The 20282-nt window shown below is 41.5% G+C and overlaps 3 protein-coding genes across 6 annotated transcripts; 1 reads left to right on the top strand and 2 right to left on the bottom strand.

The window, feature by feature from the left end:
* The first annotated feature begins 1074 nt into the window (after positions 1-1074).
* cib3 (calcium and integrin binding family member 3) lies at positions 1075-4577 on the top strand. Its single transcript, XM_069510982.1, has 5 exons — positions 1075-1125; positions 1716-1750; positions 2114-2225; positions 2649-2796; positions 3875-4577. Exons 1-5 carry the CDS (start codon positions 1075-1077, stop codon positions 4072-4074), a joined length of 546 nt encoding a protein of 181 aa, XP_069367083.1. The 3' UTR covers positions 4075-4577.
* A 159-nt stretch (positions 4578-4736) lies between these two features.
* LOC109644187 (ras-related protein Rab-8A-like) lies at positions 4737-9090 on the bottom strand. The gene is made up of 8 exons (XM_020109524.2): positions 8904-9090; positions 8310-8370; positions 7996-8056; positions 7809-7886; positions 7610-7699; positions 7438-7503; positions 7308-7358; positions 4737-7167 (listed from the first exon to the last, which is right to left on the bottom strand). Exons 1-8 carry the CDS (start codon positions 9025-9027, stop codon positions 7078-7080), a joined length of 621 nt encoding a protein of 206 aa, XP_019965083.1. The 5' UTR covers positions 9028-9090; the 3' UTR covers positions 4737-7077.
* A 1045-nt stretch (positions 9091-10135) lies between these two features.
* LOC109645665 (tropomyosin alpha-1 chain-like) lies at positions 10136-19904 on the bottom strand. Of its 4 annotated transcripts, none has more exons than XM_020111293.2 (9): positions 19581-19904; positions 16726-16851; positions 13087-13220; positions 12044-12161; positions 11874-11944; positions 11683-11758; positions 11250-11312; positions 11100-11169; positions 10136-10458 (listed from the first exon to the last, which is right to left on the bottom strand). In XM_020111293.2, the coding sequence occupies exons 1-9, from the start codon at positions 19692-19694 to the stop codon at positions 10376-10378; spliced, it is 855 nt and encodes a 284-aa protein (XP_019966852.1). In that variant the 5' UTR covers positions 19695-19904; the 3' UTR covers positions 10136-10375. The 4 variants fall into 4 exon arrangements, with proteins under 4 accessions (XP_019966852.1, XP_019966861.1, XP_019966869.1 ...); XM_020111310.2 differs by lacking the exon at positions 10136-10458 and adding an exon at positions 10672-10906 and having other exon boundaries at positions 19581-19898; XM_020111302.2 differs by lacking the exons at positions 16726-16851; positions 19581-19904 and adding an exon at positions 14153-14593.
* Between the last annotated feature and the right edge of the window lie 378 nt (positions 19905-20282).

Consider the following 20282-nt stretch of genomic DNA (forward strand, 5'->3'; position numbering starts at 1 on the left):
GGATGGTTCAGGTCTCACCTGATCGAGCACCAACCTTAAATGTAAAGGTGGTGTCTGCCTCCAGAACCCAGAGTGGGAGCTGGTTCCACAGGAGAGGAGCCTGGTAGCTGAAGGCTCTACCTCCTGTTCTACTCTTACAGATTCTAGGAACCACAAGAGAGCCTGGGTTTTGGGAGTGAAGTGATCTATTTGGACAATATGTTGTTATGAGCTCTTTATGAAGTGGCTTGATTGTTAAGATCATGGAGCAGGATGTTGAATTCTATTGGGAAATTTTAAAGGGAGCTAAAGCTAAGACAGGACTAATATGATCTCTCCTCCACTCATGCTTTGTACACAGACATACATGGACATCCTACAAATAAAGAGTTACAGTAATCCTGTCTGGAGGGAACAAAGGCATGGAGGAGTTTCACAGCCTCTCTCTGAGACAGGATGTTTCTTATTTTAACAATATCGCGCAGGTGGAAGAAACATGACTCCAAGGTTCCTCACAGTGGAGCTGGGGACCAAACAACACCATCCAGAATGACTACCTGGTCAGACAGTGTTTCTTTGAGATGTTTAGGGCCAATTACAATGGCCTCAGTTTTGTTCCATTTTAAAAATAAAAGTTTATGGCTCATCCAGGCCTTAGTGTTATTGAAACATTCCAGAGGTTTAACTTGTTTAACTATGTTGGGCATGAAAATATATTGATAAATATATAATCCAAGGATTAAGTTCTTTGCTGTGAAACGATTACTAAACCCTGTCTGTGAGGAGTGTAACTTGAGCGGTGACGGAGGCGTTGACCATAGAGTGGCACTAAAGGGGGTTGATACCACTTGGCATGATGCTGAACGACAGCCCGTGCTCATTGTGAAAGGGGCTGCTATTCACAATGGAGAAAACGACGAAATGCTGCCATTATAATGGGGACCAAAGGGCCCGGTGGCAGCCCGACACCTGATCTCCTCTTTGGCCCTGGCTTCCTTTTGTCCTGGTTTTTCATATCTGACAAATCCACACACCCGGAGGCAGATGATGCTGGAGCAGCAATGGACCTGAGGCTCGTCGCCTGTGCACTCAGACATGGGGAATAAACAGACCATCTTCACAGCACAGCAGCTCGATGCCTATCAGGTCTGTGTCAGTCGTCCTCACTCGCTCTGAATACGGCTCAGTGCAAACTGCTGGCACCTGTAAACAAGGTTAACCCGTTAATTAATGTGATGCATCCTTGAGGGCAACATTAAATTAGGTGAAAGCTTCTCTGATGGTGTTTGTTGACAGATGCATTAGAGTTAGTGATCATTTATCTCACATTTTGAATGATATAATATTTTTGCATATGAAGTCATTGGTGTAAAGTAACTAAGAAAAATTTACTCTACTTAGTTACATCACTGTCATAGTATGTATAAGTACAATTTGAGGTACATGTTATATTATACAACGGTTCAATTATTTTTCTTTCTTAACTCTACATTTACATTTTCATATTTTAAACCAGGCAAAAATAAAGTAGTCATAATTAACTTTCTGATTTGCTTTATGTGTGCATTTCACATGTACATCTACCATAGAGTAATTCTACTGTCTGATATCGGAAACCATCTGAATATTTCTTTCTCCGCTGCATCAGGCAGATAATGAAGCACAAACAAAGAAGAACTTCTACCTCATCTTCTTTGCACTTTCCTGTTTTTGCTTTTATTTGATTGTATTTGCAGGACTGTACTTACTTCACGAGAAAAGAAATCCTCAGGTGAGCACACAACAACTCAGAGTGAACTCTTTTCACTCATATCAGAACAATGCTCAGTCATATTCACTGTAACACACCTGACACAGCTGAACTGTCGTCTGCACAGTACTGCACTGTAACTCTAAACTACTGTATCAGCAGCCCTGTGCTACTGTGGGGCAGGTGACCACTGAGATCACATGGGATTTCAGATATTGCTATTGGAGAACTCTTTCGAAACTTTACCATAACAAAAGGTTTTAATGCCGTCAGTGCATTCTTCAACACGATCCTTTCTTAACCACTGACAGTGCATGTAAAATACACAACTGTAGGTATCTTGTAATTCAATATTGAAAGTACATTTCTTTAAACCTTTTCCAGACTCTTCTACCGCTATCGGGATTTGGCACCGCAGCTCGTTCCCCTTGACTACACCAACCACCCAGATGTGAAGTTACCATATGAGCTGATTGGGAGCATGCCAGAGCTGAAGGTAGACCCACTGGTCCGCGCACACCCTGCAGACCCACGCTCCCCCTGTGCGCCCAATCCATAATTAATGGCCAACTAATCGACAGAATTCTATGAGAGGTTATGTTACCCGACTCCTTTAAACTTGAAGAAAACAGGTGGGTCCCCGAGGACACACTTTGTGGAAATGGGTCAATTATATGCTTCTTCACACGCTTACATAAAGGTCCACAGGTCTGTTAACACGCGGGTCGCTGACACGCGCTGACAAAGGGAGGGGGCTGTGAACATCCTGCTCTCCCCCATAGACGTTCACTTTATCACAAATTGTGACAATTTTTTAAGTTTTCACTAGAAAAACAAAAAACACACATATCATAAGAGATGAAAAACTAAATAAAACTTGTTTTGGTGACGTTTTTAACTTGGTGTTCCCTGCGTCCAGGACAACCCATTCCGTCAGAGGATCGCTGAGGTTTTCTCCGAGGACGGAGAGGGAAACATGACCCTGGAAGACTTCTTGGACATGTTTTCAGTCCTGAGTGAGATGGCTCCACGGGACCTCAAGGCCTACTACGCTTTCAAGATATATGGTAAAATGGATTTAATCACATTAAGGATGTCCTCATTTGTATTGCATAGGTATGAACTAGCTTTACTTCACTTTTAACACCATATAGACTGTATATATAAAGATGGATGACACATCCTCCCACTCTCCTGAAACGAAGCCATTCTGTCATTTGGAGTCAAAGTTTACACAGCAGCGATCGGGGGATGGAGCTGCGGTATTGAGGTCCTGCCAATATATGCTCGACCAATAAAAAAAAAGTCAGTCTCAGATGCCAATCGTGACTTCATCCCATTTTTATATCAGAACAAATTAAAACCAAACTTAAACAGGAACTCTTGAACAAACTTCAGTGTGATGAGAACTACCTAAAACGACAGAAACCATCTTCCAGAAAATATGTTTGACGTTTACTTTGGTTATTTGTTATTCTGGTTACGTCGAGACGATGTGAACTTACATTTTACTTAACAAATTCAAACAGGAAGGTAATAAGTTCAAATTATGAATATATGTTACAAGTATTTAAAAAGTGTCCTGATAAAACTCAACAAAACCACACAAATCTTAACTTCTCCTTGGTGGGTTAAACAATATGAAACATGTGAATCACGCATTTTAATATGACGCAACCATATGACAACAGAGGGCGCACGGTGAAGAGTTATCGAGCTGTAAGCATGACGGATGGTGCATGGGTTGTTATGAATGATTAACCAGCCCATTATAGAGGCAAAGCGCTTGTCAAAGCCCCCCCCCCCCCCTAATTAACAAACGATGACAGATGAAGAAGTTACATTCACATTGTCATGGTCATGGATCAAGGAAAGTTTGCATCCATTATTCAGACCCACGGAGGAGAGAAATCAAGGAAGGTGACACACTGCACAAGCACAGTTGCATCATGATGAAGATGCATGAGCTCAGAAGCCCAGATGCCAAATAAAACAATGGGAAAGTATAAAGCCTTAACTGTGGTTACATAAAAAAAATATTTTAATTATTTTTAGTTTGCCTTTGACAAAGAAAAGGAAATTAGATCAACAGTCTACAGAAATCAAGCACTGATTAATGAGTGATCCTTTCTCTACATCTGCAAGACTTCAACAATGACGACTTTATCTGCAAGTCAGACCTGGAGAAGACTGTGAACAAACTCACCCGCAACGAGCTGACGGAGGACGAGGTGAGGATGGTGTGTGAGAAGGTGATCGACGAGGCTGACCTGGACAACGACGGACGTCTGTCGCTGGAGGACTTCCAGCACATGATTGTCCGAGCCCCAGACTTCCTCAGGTAATCCACCGTCGACCAGGCACCACTGGATATAATGGAGAGTAAACACTAACTTTACAGAGTGGAATGTGCATTAAGCTTTTAACTTTTTTAATATGACGTGCCAAATTAAAAAATTTAATCTGAATTCTCTCATTTCTGTCTGCAGCACCTTCCACATAAGGATATAAGGAAATGAGTCAGTACATTTCTCATTTTTAAGACTGACGGACGGTTAATGCCACAGAATGTCTCCTGATGCCTCCGACAGCAAAATCTACAATTACATCCTGTTTCTGCTTTGTTTGTGTATTTTGTACAAAAATGTTCACTAAAAAAACCCTCACAGACTTTCACATTTCGCATCCAGAGTAAGTACTATGACTCATCTGTTCTTTAATCTTGGCATCACTGTCCACATCTTTTATTAGTGAAGCTGCAAAAATAACACTGATCATGGTTTGACTGTAGGACTTAGGACTGTCATCAGGTTGAAGCATCAGCAAATCCATCATTAATTATGATCAACAGTAGATTTTCCAGATACAACAGAGCATAACAGAAACATGTCAGAATATTCACCGGACCAATAAAGGCAGTTATTTGTGAAGAAAGCGGTCGAGCTTCGTGGTTTCAACTGACCGTGTCGATTCCTCTGGGTGAATAAAGAAACCATCACAAAGAAGCTGAGCTTTATAATCTTATTTTATTAAATCAAAATTACACATATATCTACAAACAGTAGATATATTTTCATGTGTTTAGAAAGTACAGTACAATTTAAGTAGATCTCTTTTTCAATGTGATATTTACAATGTTCTTTCACATTTCTCTTTTCTAAAATGTATTACTCTCCCTGTGTACTTCACAATGTATGGAATGAAAATACGGCTGTAAAAACAGATGAACGTTATATGACGACTGGTGATCGGAGTATAAAGAAAGAGGATATGATTTAAAAAACAAAAATCTGAAAAAAGGGAGGTATAATGTCAGCTGAAAACGACACAGCTCGAGTGCCACGAAAGCTCCCTACATTTCTGTGGATGACTTAAAGCTACAGCATCACTCAAGTGAGAAAACAGCAATATGCCTACATTTCAACGTGCAGATTGTTCCTACTCAACCATCCACCCATGGTGAATTTCTCTCTCATCCATGTCGCATCGCAAGTTTCTACCAACAGAGCAAGTTTTTTTTTGGCTCAAACGAAACACCCACACATTCATCTTTACACGTCTACGACTACGTCTGAAAATCACTTTACACACATATGCACAGGTCCAAGACTCACGATGCATAGCTCACCTACAACAGGACTGAGTAATGGCGGTTAAGACAAATGGTCACGAGGTCCCAAATTATTTGATATTAAAAAAGAAAAGTGCAGGCAAGCAAAGACAGACCCCTCCCCCCCCCAGACACAAACGTTAGCAGGAAACATGAGGAACAATGGAAAGATTATTAAATATGAGTTGAGGGAACACGTTTGCATCACACAGGTCTAGTTTACTGTGGCTCGTGGTGGTTATGGTTTAAATTTGAGTGTGGGTGGTGTGATGCATAATGTGCCTCTGGTGCCACCTAGCTGTTTAACTGAAGGGCCACAACAAGACAAAAGCACATTAACAAGTACAATAACACTAATGGGACCACCTGTAAGTCATCGCTTTTAAACTGGCTTGGCAGGGCAGTAGCATAGAAAGAGAGGCTCACAAATTCTCTTTTAAAAGTATATATAACTGGTAAAGTAGGATTTTCAGTGAACTTCTACCAGGAGAGTGGATCAAACCGCAAAGGAGATATAGTCAGTTATAAGTAGGTGCATTAAAATTTGGGACTTATCCCGATTTTTGTTACCGAGACTCCTCAGATCGAAATCTTTTTTCTACTAGGTTATTGTATTGCTGTACTGCAAACTATCACTCGGCACAGACTACACACAACACACGAGTTACTGGTAAAGTGCAAGGAGAGCTGCTGGGAGCGCAAGATTGGGGGTGCGGGGGTTTACGGCGTGAAACCTCAAGTGATTTTATTTGCTGATCGAAATAACCAGAGACGTCATTTAGCTTGAGAGTGATTTAGAGCTGCGACAAAACCTTCACGTGACTCAAATTAAAGGCAACACTTTGATAATCTTTTTTTAAAGTGCAAATATTAGATATATTTCAAATAGCGAGACACATTTGCTGGTTCCACTTTCTCAAAATGTGACGATGTCCTGCTTTTCTTGTTTTTTGCGTTGGTTTTGACATTTTGTACCAATCAATTAATCAAGAAAATAAGTGGTGGATTAATCAAAGGTTACAGTTTAAGACATGATCTTGTAACACCAAAGTCAGTCAGGTGTGTTTTAAAATCAAGTGACAGTTTATAGTCGCATCAATTGACTGTCAAGGGCTGCATGCAATAGTAAGAGCAGAAGATATAAAGACTTTCAAACCAATTCCTCTGATCATTGACTGAAGAATATTCGATAGGATTCTTAACCGCTGAAAAGAATAGAAGCTTTGTGCAGCTCGGTTTCACCGGAGTTCAAGCCGATCAGACTCTGGATATATTTATCACACAAAATAGGAAAAACCACTGATAAAAATAGATGTCAATGTCACATTTGTATTTATAATCCCTAAACCTTGACAAAACTATACGATTTTTCTTTCTCGGTTGTGCTACCACCTGTATGAAATGTATAAGAGACTAATACAAGAAGTAAGAACGTGTCTTTTTTTGGGTGACGTGGAACATCTGGGCAACGCTCCAGGTCCAGTCCTCCACCAGTCGAGTGGTCTGACTCATGAAGACAACGGATCTCCTTTTAAATGGAAGAGATGCACCACTGGAAGCTTTCAGAAGAGGAAGAGAGGAGAGGAAGTCTTCCACTCATTGGGAGTAGGATGGTTTGTGTGGACTGGGAGGACAGGCCATGGTTGGGTAGAAGGAGGGAATGGGGAGGAAGTGCTAAAAGCAAGCACAGTCCATTTATGTCCAGCCAGCTGGCAGCCACTGTCGAAGGCCTCGGTCCTCAGAGTAGGCTACAGCGGAAGAAGCTGGTTTTTTTCTGAGGCTCTGAGATCTTAACTCCATGACTGCTCCCCTGCGGCGCATTTCCCTCCTGCAGCAAAATAACGGAGACGTCACCGCTCTGTCAACTACAGCTGCGCATTTCAGTGGCTGGTTTTTTGGAAACTTTATATTCGCCACTTTCTCACATTTTTTAAATACTACACCAAATGATCAAAAAGCTTATCTTACCAATTTTGTGTCCATTTTTGATTTGATGTCTCTGGCAAGTGTCAAAAATGCCTGAAAACCAGAACAAGTATGGTCACATTTGTGGATCTATTCAACATGTTGTCACACAAAGCAGAATAAAACTTCTTACGTTTTCCACGTTGATGTTGGCCTTTGCACTTGTCTCCATGAACTTGATTCCAAATTCTAATGCAAGCTGAAAGAAAACAGGAGGAAATTAAATCACAGTTGACAAATCTTTTTTAAAGTTATACCTATAACTACAATCAAAAACAACCCTCAGCAATACTTAAACTTCTCACCTTCTCCCCTCTGTCTTTGGACACCTGCCGCTTGTCGTTGATGTCACATTTGTTGCCAAGGACCATCTTTTCGACATCAGACGACGCATGCTTGATTAAATAAATAAAAACAACACTTAACATGGTGCAAAATCACATATTTAGAAGAGGTGAGAGGTGGTACGCACATAAAGGAGGTTATATCTGGTCTAGTAAATACCTCCTCTATATTTCTTATCCAGTTCTTGATGTTTTCGAAAGACTTCTCGTTGGTGATGTCATAGACGAGCATGATGCCCTGTAAAGAACAGTGAATCAAAAGAGTCAGGATGGAAAGAGCTCAAAAGCTGTGGCTTCATTTTAAAGAGTGGATTGACGTTTGTCTGTCAGTCCATGAAGATACCCACCATTGCTCCTCTGTAGTAGGCAGTTGTGATTGTTCGGAAGCGCTCCTGACCAGCTGTGTCCCTGAAAACCACCAGAACGGCAACGATAAATAAATATATACATTAAAGGTCAATGTCAGGCCTCTGGGCCATGAACCTGTGATTTACCAGCGAGGACAGAAACTACACATACAGAGTGATATAATTGTGGAAATTAAACTAGTGACTTTGACTTTTGAGGCTGACAAGTCACATGTTCAGTCTTTTGAGGAACCTCAGCTTGAGAGAAGAACACTCACGCCACACAGGCATCTTCTCTCGTGTCTGAAACTCACCATATCTGCAACTTTATCTTCTTGCCGTCGAGCTCTATCGTCCTGATCTTGAAATCGATGCCTGCAGGGATAAAGGAGGATCGTGCATGTCATTCATACCGTTAGCTCGTTAGCATCTGGCTCTGACACAACAAAATGACACTTCATGCTCAGGGAATGAGCGGAAGCAGGGGGCTCGGGGTTCCGACGCCGCAGTAATGTGTGTATAAAAGGATTTCGGTGCTTTATAATGTTTAAATCACACAGTTACAGCGGGATATAGAACAGGCTTTCCGGTGTGTGCCAGGATGTAAACGGGGCCTAATAGCTGACGTCAGTGCTAGCTGTTAGCTTAGGAGCACCCGGCATGAAATTATAATAAAACACAAACATCCCTGCTTTTACATCGCGCTGACACGTAACACACAGAAACCACTATGAACACTGTTCACTAGTTCATCGTCATCTTAACATCTGATTGAACGAGAACAGCGGCCTCTTTTTCAACCGAATGACAAAGAGAAACTACTTCACGTCAGCATCCCAGCAAGCGCCCCAGCAAGTAGACGGAGCCCCCCTCAGTGTAAACAGACGGGGACACAGGCGCAGTCTCACCTATGGTTGAGATGAACGTGGAGTTGAAGGCGTCCTCTGAAAACCGGAACAAGACGCAGGTCTTCCCGACACCGGAGTCACCGATTAACAGTAATTTGAACAAATAATCGTACGTCTTCGCCATACTTGATGTTAGTGCGGAAATCCCGCCCGGCGCGGCAGCGATGTGGCTGGAACGGAAAGGACGCCCCCTGCTGGCGCGGAATTCACCTGCAAATGAAAACTACTGCAAACTACTACAATCTACTGCAAACTACTGCAAACTAGAGTAAACTGCTACAATCTACTAAAATCTACTGCAAATTACCGAAAACTACTGCAAACTACTGCAAACTAGAGTAAACTACTGCAAACTACTACAATCTACTGCAAATTACTGAAAACTACTGCAAACTAGAGTAAACCACTGTTAACTAATGCAAACTACTGAAAACTAGAGTAAACTACTACAATCTACTGCAAATTACTAACTGACCACTATCTACCAACTGTGGAGTGAAGTTATGAGTTAGTTTGGTCCAGTAGCCTTGACTTCTACTTCTAACTCGACTCCACCTCATACAACATATTATACAGATACTGTGTCTTCTACACATGCAGTTAATGTTCCAAAGCTTTATAGTCTCAGCTGCTGCAGCAATTCTGTATATGTATATGTACTGCATAAGCTACTAGGCTAATAATAACACAAATAATATTACGTATATTAATCGTACATCACATGTATGCTATATTTTGTACTTTTAATTCTAAAATTGTTTTAGTTTTTTTTATAGAGAGTTTGTTAGTCTGGTTGTTATACAGATAAACTGTGTCTATGGTTTGGATGATTCATGTGTGGTGACTCTGTGTGAAGTACAAACCTGTCGTAATTTACAATTTAGCTTATATATAGTTGACTTAAAGCCTTAACTGCTTACAGCTTCATGATATGCTATAGGCTTAATTTTTCAAATGTAACTCTATCTATATTTAAATGGAAAATAAGCTAATCTGTTACTGGTGTGGAAGTTAAGGCCCTGTAGCTTGGTATATGAGGAACTCACTGTCTTAGCAGAGCACTCACAGAATCACTGTGCATGTTAGTACATGTAAAATGACGAGTGAGTTGCCTCTCCCGTTTCAGTTCATGGCTGCGTGTTGAAACTGCCTGAGGGTCAAACACACACACACACACAAAGACATACGTGGAACTGTGCACAACCACAAGAAAGAAAGAAAACATGTTAAACTAATTTCATCGTCATCAGCTTTATTTGTGCTCAGAGTTTGGTCAAACACAATTTTCCAGCACCAAGACTCAAATCAGATGGACCCAAAACCATTTAAAAAAAAGAGAAAAGAAACATAAATATATAAAAGGGGTACATGTGTTTTAACAATCAGAAATAAGAGGGAAATGAGAGGGAATGGATGGCATGTAGAAAACAGGCTTTTTTTTATTTTTATTGCTTGACGTCCTTGATGGCTTTTTACAAGCTGTTCAGTTCCTGCAGTGTTTGGTCCAGGACTTGGTGCATTCCTAGGTTTTCCTCTTTTGCGGATGATAGTTTCTCTGCAATACAAAGTTAGCAGCAGATATGAAATATAACGGCTGTTAGTGGACAGGTTAGTTGATAAACATGCAAACTTAGCCTCAAATATTTACTATACATTGAAAAACCATATAACTGACTGTATAGCTGAGGTACAAGGTGTAATACAACCTTAAGTATTAAATGAGGAAAATGACAGTTGCACAGATTAATTGAAAAGGCAGACGACAGGATAAAATAGAAACATCTTTATTGAGCTTTACATGAATGGAAAAGCAGGAAGGAGCAGTGAGAACAGAGGGAGAGAATAGATGAGGTGTTTCCAATCAGGCCAAGAGATACAAAGGAAAAGTGCAAACATTGTGGGCGATGCAAATGCCAAAATTTACAAGGTGTTCATATCATTGAGAGCATGATCCAGCTCCTCACTGATAGCCTTGTATTTCAGCTTCTGAGTGTACAGCTCGTCTGCAGGCCGAGGGGCAGACAGAAAGCAGGTGGAGGAGGGTCAGAGGAAAATGCACAGTTGTGCAGACGACAGGAGGAAAAAGAGAGAAAAAGATGAGGAAAATTAAGAACATTAAAGATATGAACAAAGGTCGAGTGAAGAGACACGGCAGATCATTGCAGGATTGAAAGGAAGCATTAAAGTGAAGTGTACCTTCTAAGTCATCTATGGTCTTTTCCAGTTTAGCCGCTGTCCTTTCTGCAAACTCTGCACGGGTTTCCGCCTTAAAGAGAAACAAACACCTTATTAATCATCCAGATAAGCTTCTTTCTGAGAACAGAGTCTGAGCAGACATGAACCTACCTCCTTGAGTCTGTCGCTGAGGACTTTTATCTCCTCCTCATATTTGTCTTCTTTCTCAGAGTACTACAGAGACAGAGAAACACGTGAGGAATGTCCTTTAATTGCCCAAACAATACATTCCACCTTTTCAGGCTCCGCATTTAGGTTATAAATTACTTTGCACGTAATATAATATTTGTGTATTTTCAGGATAGTTTAGTAAGTTTTAAGCAGTTTGCAGACTGCGGAAAAGGTTGGGACAATTAGATCTCTGGAGTTTACTGTTTTTGTTTAGAATACATCGACACCAGCGTCAATTCTTATACTCTAAAGCTATGGAAACTCATCGTCTTCCAAAGCCGAGCTGTAAAGTTGAGCCACAGCTGCTGAGTGTTCATGTGTGACGGTCAAGCAGCTGATAGAAAACAAAGTGAACCTTCAACAGAGCACTTACCTTGTCAGACTGAGCCTCTAGTGATTTGAGGTTGTTGGTGACGTTCTTGAGCTCCTCTTCCAGGTCACCACATTTCCTGTACGGACAGAAACACTTTCTTTTTAGCAACGATTTCTGTCCCTGTAATCTTGGTAATAACCGAATGATGCCTGCAAGCCTGCATATAACCTCATCGGTGTGTTTGTGCTTACAGTTCGGAGATTTCTGCCCTCTCCTCGGCTCTCTCCAGCTCACCCTCCAGGATGACCAGTTTACGAGCAACCTGACATTAACAAAGACACAAAATCAAACACAAGATTACATCCGATTCATCACTCAACTGGAAAATGAATGTCGCCGAACATGTGATCTGTTTTCTTACTTCCTCATATTTGCGGTCGGCCTCCTCAGCAATGTGTTTGGCTTCTTTGAGTTGCATCTCCTGGATCTCCATCTTCTCCTCGTCCTTCATGGCTCTGTTTTCAATCACCTTCATGCCTCTGAAGACGAGAGAGACACACAGCCTTTAACTTCCACTGGACCACAAGGTTCTCGACATTACTGAAGCAATATGGAATCTCAGACTCTTAAAAAATCCCACTCCGCCTTGTTTCAGCCGAAATGTTGTGAAGATGGTTTGAAGCTGCCCAAACAGCTTGTTGGTATTTATGTGATATTTTTCCATTTAACTGTCCATGTGGTTCTGTGTTGTCTGAGGTCGCTGTTCAACATGAGCTTTGAATTATTGACTTCTCAAGGGAAAATAAATATTTTCAGAACTAATAGCTCTGTGAACGTCTCCGCTCTGTGTGAGAAAAAGGTTGGGCCACTTTATCTGAGGTCAGGGTGGGAAAAGACATTTCCCTCTAGGTCTATAGCGTTTCATTAAAGCCTCTAAGTACAGGAAGGAAACGTAACAGGAAGAGAAAAGTGTAAATGTCTTTTAACACATAGTGGACTATGTGTCCAATGAGAATGCAGTAGTTTTTTTGACACACACCTAAAAAAGAAAATTACTTTAATTGGTAAAACACAAGTAAATTAAGTGTTTTCAAATTAAAGTTAGCAATCGTGGTAACTTTAAGTTGAGCATATTAAATTGTGTGTTACCCATTGAAGTATTTTTAAAATAATTTTTCAGTGCACAACCTCTGAAATTTAAATGGATGCTGCAGTTTGTAAACATGATGTTCATGCAGTGCACGCACTTTGACAAAGACTAAATTAACATTTTAAAAAATCTCAAATATGATTCATAGCTTCCACAGCCATAAAACCATCATTTTCTATTGGCTATAACAGTTTTCATCATGGTGAATTATTTTTCTTTGTTGCTTTGAGCTTGCTCTTCTGCTGCAGCTGCATACAGTCGTGGTGAACCCCCCCCCCCCCCCCCCCCTGTGTGAAGCCCGCTCCTGACGTCACCTTTCGCTCTCATCTGCAGCCTTCTCTGCCTCCTCCAGCTTCTGCAGGGCTGTGGCCAGTCTCTCCTGAGCACGGTCCAACTCCTCCTCCACCAGCTGGATCCTGCGGTTCAGAGACGCCACATCGCCCTCGGCCTACAGCAACACAGGTGAAAGGTTAGCCTGGAAACATGCTCAGGAGAAAAAAGTGGTGTCAAGGGTGTTTGGAACGGCTCGCTCAAAACTGGCTATATAATACCAAATCGTTACCTTTATGTAAAAACTACTGGAGAGATTACCTCGGAACTTGGTGGAAGACGTGATATGATTACATTTTGGGGCAGATCAGGAACCTTTTTATTTTCCATAACATTGCAAGATTGTACCAGTTTTCCAGGGAATAATGCATTGATCTTAATGCAAAAAAAGTATTTAGCTGCAACATGAAACTTCACCACTAGATGTCACTAAATTCTACACACTGAACCTTTAAATCGAGTAGCTGGACTTTTTAAAAACGTAAACCCAGCTATGTTTAACAGATCGCTTCTTCTGCTTCCTGTTTCCTGTGGCACCAGTATCTCACAGATGGCTGCTCTCTTCTTCCTGTGCAGAGCAGGAGGAAGGACTTCACCTCCCAGTTGTGTGTCAAAATAGCTCAAAGGGCGAGAGGAGCAGAGACAAACAGGAACAAGCTATTTCCTACAGAGGAAAAACTTGTAAAACTTTACCAGCCAACTATCCCTTATTCACTGTGAAGTGATAGTGAGGCGCTCGCAGTTTTTCTCGGTGTTTCGCTCGAAATGGGGCGTGTTGAGGTTAGATAACACAGCCGAACAAAAGTATGGAAAGGAATGTGTCTACATTGATGCCTCAATTTCCCATGAGCCTTTGGAACGACCTCATTTAAAACAATTAAACATAAAAAACGATACTTTCATAATGGGGATTCGTTTTGGAAGTTCGAAACCCTTTGTGTGACTGTTATTTTCTTGCACATTCTTTTCAAGCCACATCTGGAGGACGTGGCAATTAAGCTGAACTAAATGAATGAGGCCCAGTTCGGGTGAAGGGTGGATTAATCTCACTTTTTCACGCTCTTTCCGCTCAGAGTCCAGCTCCCTCTGCACATCATTGGTCCGATCATCCGCTTCATCGATCTGCTGCTGCAGCGTCTGGATTTTCTTCTTCACGGTCAACATGGTCCCGAGATCAGGTTTTTTTTTTTTTTTTTCCCTCGAGAGAGACTTCCAGGAGCAAACTGATGAAGTGATGAAGCGGCCCGACACGTGGGACTTTGGGAAAAGTTCGAGATTTGCTTTCGAAGTTGAGAGAAAAGTTACAAGATCCGACTGGAAAACGCTTTTTCCTGCTTCTCTTCCCTCTCAGGCAGGAAATCAGTGACGTACAGGGTTAGGATGGAGGGAGGAGGGAGGGAAGGAGAGAGAGAGAGAGGGAGTTTTCAGGAAATTTATGGCGAGATCCTCCAATCATGAGGAGTCCTGTCTTCAGATGACATCACAGGATTCAGGAGGGGAAGGGACTGTTCATCCACAAAAGAAGTGTGTGTGTGTGTGTGTGAGGGAGAGAGAGATAAAGGGTGTGTGTGTGTGTCTCTGTCTGTGGGTGTGTGTGTGTGTGAGAGAGAGAGAGAGAGAGAGAGAGAAAGAGTGTGTGTGTGTGTGTGTGAGAGAGAGAGAGAGAGATAAAGGGTGTGTGTGTCTGTCTGTGGGTGTGTGTGTGAGAGGGAGAGAGAGAGAGAGAGTGTGTGTGTGTGTGTTTGGGTGCGTTTGGCCTTTTCTAGTGTGGACTTATAAGGCAAATTCAAGGTGTTGCTCATGCCACATTTTTGTGCTCTGATTAGAGATCCGAGGGAGTGAGGCCTGAATCATTGGTCTGATTCAGATGCCAATCATGAAATAATGTCCCCTTCATGTGGATGTGTGCATAAGAGAAGAAAAGTAAAAGTGTTTGAAATTAAAAGGTTTCAATGGTTTTCTTCCAAGGTGGAGGATTGGGGGGGTTGAGGGTAGGTTGGGGTGGTGGGCCGCCTACAATCCTCCTCATCACGGGCAGTTGACCTGCAATGGCCTGGAATGTAAATTGATTTGTTTGCAGAAAAGGCCCGAAGCCTTTGGGTGGAGACACATTTCTTCAGCGCCCCCGTCTGCCTCCACCTCCTCCTCCTCCTCACCTTTCAGAACAAAGCCTGGGTGCATTTTCTCTGTCTGTCCTTGTTTAACATGTACAGGCCATGTACCAGCATCCCACTTCAGAAAAAGTGATAGAACGACTTCTGAAAAACAGATCTGTGATGTCATCTGTTTCAGGGGCTGGAAAACTCCAGGTAGTGTGGACGTCAGCCGTAAATGAGCGGATGTAGCCTGAGGCTGAAATAATTTGTCATCTGACCTTTAAACTTTTATTTCACCTTATCACTGGTAATTCCAGAGATAAACTGTGGGGTGCGCTCATTTGATGCTATCTGACTTTAGCGTAACCATCACAACTGATTAATCGAATATTAGAAAAATAAGCTGTGACTAACCAACTTTCTTCAACTGATCTTTTTGATAATGTAGGAAGGAATTAGATAGGAAGTTAATAATTATAACTTTCTGTCTAATATGATGTGGAATCACATATTGTGTACATTTTGGAAATTTGTTCTGAAAAAAAGATTTATTATATAGTTATTTCAACTAATTCTGCTGAGAATAATGGTCCTTGCATACTGTATTCTTGTAATACAGTTTCTGACTAGTTGTCTGTCTGTCTCCTTTTTTTGATGAATTGTTTCCATCACACAAAAGATAAGAATTAATGTTATTTAGGTAAATGGATGTTCCTGCAAATTGAACATGATAAATGAAGAGGACGCTGTCTAAAGGTGAACGGTTCTTGACCATTGTTCTGAGGTATATGTGCTTTAAGTCCAGACAGAGTAGGGTGAAATGTCTCCTCCCCAAAAAAGGCCAGAGCATTGATTTCATTAGACACTGCAGTATGAGGTTCTCTGTTTGCTTAAGCTGCATTCCTAGGATTCCTGGTCGGCTACAGGCCGGCCAAGTTTTGTCTGTGCTTGAGAAATAGTTCAGTTACAGACCTGAGTGAGCCACCAGTGTTTCTCAACACTATCTGGGTTAGAGGATATAAACAAGTCATTTCATGATTCATTTCTGGGTTGTTAGTTGCCTTCAGCAGGAAATTCTACGTTGTGGACACCGCTGTGTTGCAGTGTGAAAGTCGGAGATTGGTGTCAAATGTTTCTAGCATAAACACAATGTCGTACCTGAATGTGTATGAAACACAAAAGTGTTTTTTTTAAGTCAATCTCATTTTAAACCTTTTTAAACTTTTATTTCAAACTTAATGTCAGTGTTTTAATCACTTTGCTCCATATTGTTTCATCCCCCCAGTACGAGAAACACCCAATGTGTTTGGAGCTAAATTCAATGATTCTCGTAACTAATTTTGTTGGGAAAGTACTGAATCCTGAATGTTCCGCTCTCACCGATCTTCAGTCATGGAGCGATGTTTCGTTCCGCCTATCTGAACGAGTAGATATTAATTCTTCATGAGACTGAAACTTAGAAGTTGTGGTGTTCCACTGCGATGTGGGTAATGTGTTTCAGATGGCATCTTTCGTGGTTAAACTCACGTCTCCGGCCTTCTTCTCCGACATTTCCAGATTCTCCTGAGCATCCTTCAGGGCCTCCGAGTACTTGTCCAGCTCGTCCTCTGTTCCCTTCAGCTTCTTCTGCATAGCCAGCAGCTCATCCTCCAACTGAGAGACAGTTATAATGACAGAGTTAGAAAGGATATGGCAAAACAAATCAAGTTTTGGCAACGTAAAATTAAATATGAATGAAAGCATTCTTGATGGATACCAAATAGTTAGGAATGCTCCCCTGCTAATAGTTTTGGATTAGTTCATAACAAGTGAAGGGGATTTGGTAAAAAACCCAGAATCACTTAGGCTCCAATCAGAGTTTTCTGACTTATTTTTACCCTTATATGGCCATACACACATGGTCAACAACTGAGGTGGATGGAATTTGGTCAGTGGTGTTGCAGCAGTAAATAATTAATGTAAAGCAATCTTACGCAATTTTTCACCCCAGAATAGCAGCTTCACAGTTTGTTTGATGGTTCACTGACCTGGAATAGAGAGAATGGGGCCACTTTCATTCCTACTCACCCACACTCACTGTGGTGGTACGATCTCCTGTGAGAGTGTGTGTAACTGACTTATAAGGCTTTAACAAGTTCAAAAGTAAAGCTGAACTGTAGATGAAGCAAAAAGACTAATCTACAATATTCAGCAAAGAAACGTTTAAAATATAAAGAATTCTGAAGAGAGTTTGGTGGATTTGTTACAGCTCTCTAGTTCAGGAAGCTGGAGATCATGAGTAATATCCACCTCTAGATTACGTTTAACCACTTCATTGCTCGGGCACAGAGCCCAAAAGAATGAATCGCCATGTGTGGACGCAGAGGGCGCTGTTAGAAGTTACATGCAACATACAACTTCACCGCTTGATGCCACTAAATTCTACACACTGAACCTTTAAGCAAGAGTTTACAGCCATGCTTGAGGATTTTTGACACCACGGTATTTTGAGCCAAAGTGGTACTTTGAGCCAAATGCTAGCGTCAGCATGCTAATATGCTCACAATGCCAATGCCAACATGTTCTGTGTTAGCAGGTATAGCATTTACCATGGTCTCCATCTTATTATATTGTTAGTTTGGTCAAAACCCAGAAATTGGACAACTTGAAAAGGTGGACCAACCAAAACTGCCACCTTTAGTGTAGCTAGTGTGGCTAAACGTTGCTAATATCTTTAATAATACATAATCTATGTCTCCAACAGTGTTCATAACAGCATTTGAAAGAAGTTCTAAAGTAAACTGTTCATCGTGAGTTTCCAGGGGTTTTTGAGAATAAGTTAAAAAAAAGACACATTGCTGCTGATTTCCTTGTAATTGACGCAATCCCTAGTCTGTTCCATGTAATGTAGTTTGGTGTATTTTCACTTCCTTCCGTCAGCCTAACTTTACTCCGATGTCGCACCAAGAATAGCATAGAAAGGCTTCTCTTAGCAGTGCGTGTGTTCCTGCCATCCAAACAAACTAAAGAGCTCTACATAAGCTTTTAGGATTTCATGCTGTCTGCTCCTTGATATAGAAGACATGCTGAGGGCCCATATGTGCGGTGCCAGTGACAACTGTCACTTCATGCGCTCTCTAAGGGTATGATTAGGGCATTAGCCTCCACAGAGAGGATTCTTTCCACTTGCTTTAATGTAGATCCTGGCTTTGTCCAAGCCTCATCAGCTCCCTGCTCCCCAGCATTCCTCTCGCAGTGCCATGATGACGACACCACCACCCACTGTCCAATAACTGCCTCTACTTGGAAACCTCAAATATCCTCTTGCGTCTCTAGCTTCGACTTTGCTTGTATCAAGTGGTGCACGTATGTTTTCATTAAGTTAACCCTCAAAATATGAAGCTGCCTGAGGCTCTAGCAACGCAGTGCCAAATACGGGTGTGCAGACATTTGGAATGCATGAGGTTTTTCCTGAGATTTTACAGACGTCGATTCAGATAACGATACTGGGAAACTCAGTCTACTCCAGTCAGAACAACAGCTGCTGTAGATGGTGCATTCTAACTTATGCAGCACCATCCCTCTGCTTCTCTGATGTGCCCAGAAGTCACTTTGCTATTTTGTTTGCTTTCCCCTGTGGACATCCTCCACGTTCTCCTGCCCACTTAGAGACAAGGCCCCTGGGCTCAGTATCAGCTGCTCTCTGATATTCAGCATTTGGTGCTGTAGGAAATACTTGACATTTTCTTTCTGAGCCCCTCTACAGTCTGCTCAAGGGTTAGGCGACTTTTCATTTTAGACCAGGTTATTGTTGAAATTCAAATATCACCTATTTGTTATTATTATATATTAATTGCAACATTGGGCTGTTTTCTCTAAATAATCTACCTACATTAAATTTGGAGCAACATGGAATCACAGATGTCAATTTGACTAATTATCACAGTATTAAGAAAAAGATACCATTTAGATTAAAGAATATATAAACATATAAACTTGGATATTAACATATAAACGCTATTTTATTGTATGCCACACACAAACTTCAATAACTACTTTTGTTAAGTTTAATTTATAATTTGCTTGGATCAATTAATCAATCAATTGACAACAGAATATACTGTATATTGCGCCTATAGCTTTTCCAGATATAAATATATTAGTAGACTTTATATTACATTGATAAATTTAGTACATTGTGTAGGTGCATAATGTATCAAGTGCTTTTCAAGTGTACTCATATGCTGTACTATACACATCTGTTCTTGTTCTTTCTGCTTTGATACTCAAATGTCCATGTATGGTATCAATATAATCATATTAACTTTTGTATGAAAGTCAAAATAGTGTTAATAACTTCCCTTCTTACTTATATCCTATGAATCCCATCATTCACATCTCACCTGCTTGCATTTATCGTCTGCTGCCTTTTTGTCGGACTCGGCCTGTTCCGCCCTGTCGATGGCGTTCTCCTTGTCCAACTTCAGCATCTGCATCTTCTTCTTGATGGCCTCCATGGCGACGGTTGGGTCTCCGGTGTCTTGTAGAAAAAAACTTTTATTTCTTTGGGTGAGAAGCCGTTGCAGATGCTGAGAGGAAAAGCCCTCACTGGAGCCCTCACAAAGTTAACGGGGAGAGCGAGTGGCAGATGAAGAGAGGAGGGACGCAGAGAGGGGAGCTCAGAGCGAGGGAGCACAGGAGAGGAGAGGAGGATGCAAAGTGAGAGTGGCTATTGAGCTCTATGTGATTTAAACTTGACTGGAGATTTGGAGACGGCCCAGGTCCCCGGTGACAGCCTTCTCCCACCCTTTACCCCTTCTGCCACTCCCCGCCATGGTTACTCGACATCTATTTGTGCCCCCCCTCCCTAAAGTTCACCTCTCAGAAGCTCAGTGTGATGTTTTTGTTTTGGCAATGTGCAGCCTGTCTCCTTATTTGGCTCATGGCCTTTTTGTTTTGGACAGAACCGGAGAGGAAAAGCAGATAAGAAGCAGGAGAATGATCCAGAACTCAGACATCAAAAGGACATTGTTCACATTAGTAACATGAGTTACTCTAGATTATTATTTTTTCTTCCTCTGGGCTGCATATCTATATGCCTGTGT

The sequence above is a fragment of the Paralichthys olivaceus genome, chromosome 16 (assembly GCF_024713975.1).
Source record: "Paralichthys olivaceus isolate ysfri-2021 chromosome 16, ASM2471397v2, whole genome shotgun sequence".
Taxonomy (NCBI): Eukaryota; Metazoa; Chordata; class Actinopteri; order Pleuronectiformes; family Paralichthyidae; genus Paralichthys; species Paralichthys olivaceus.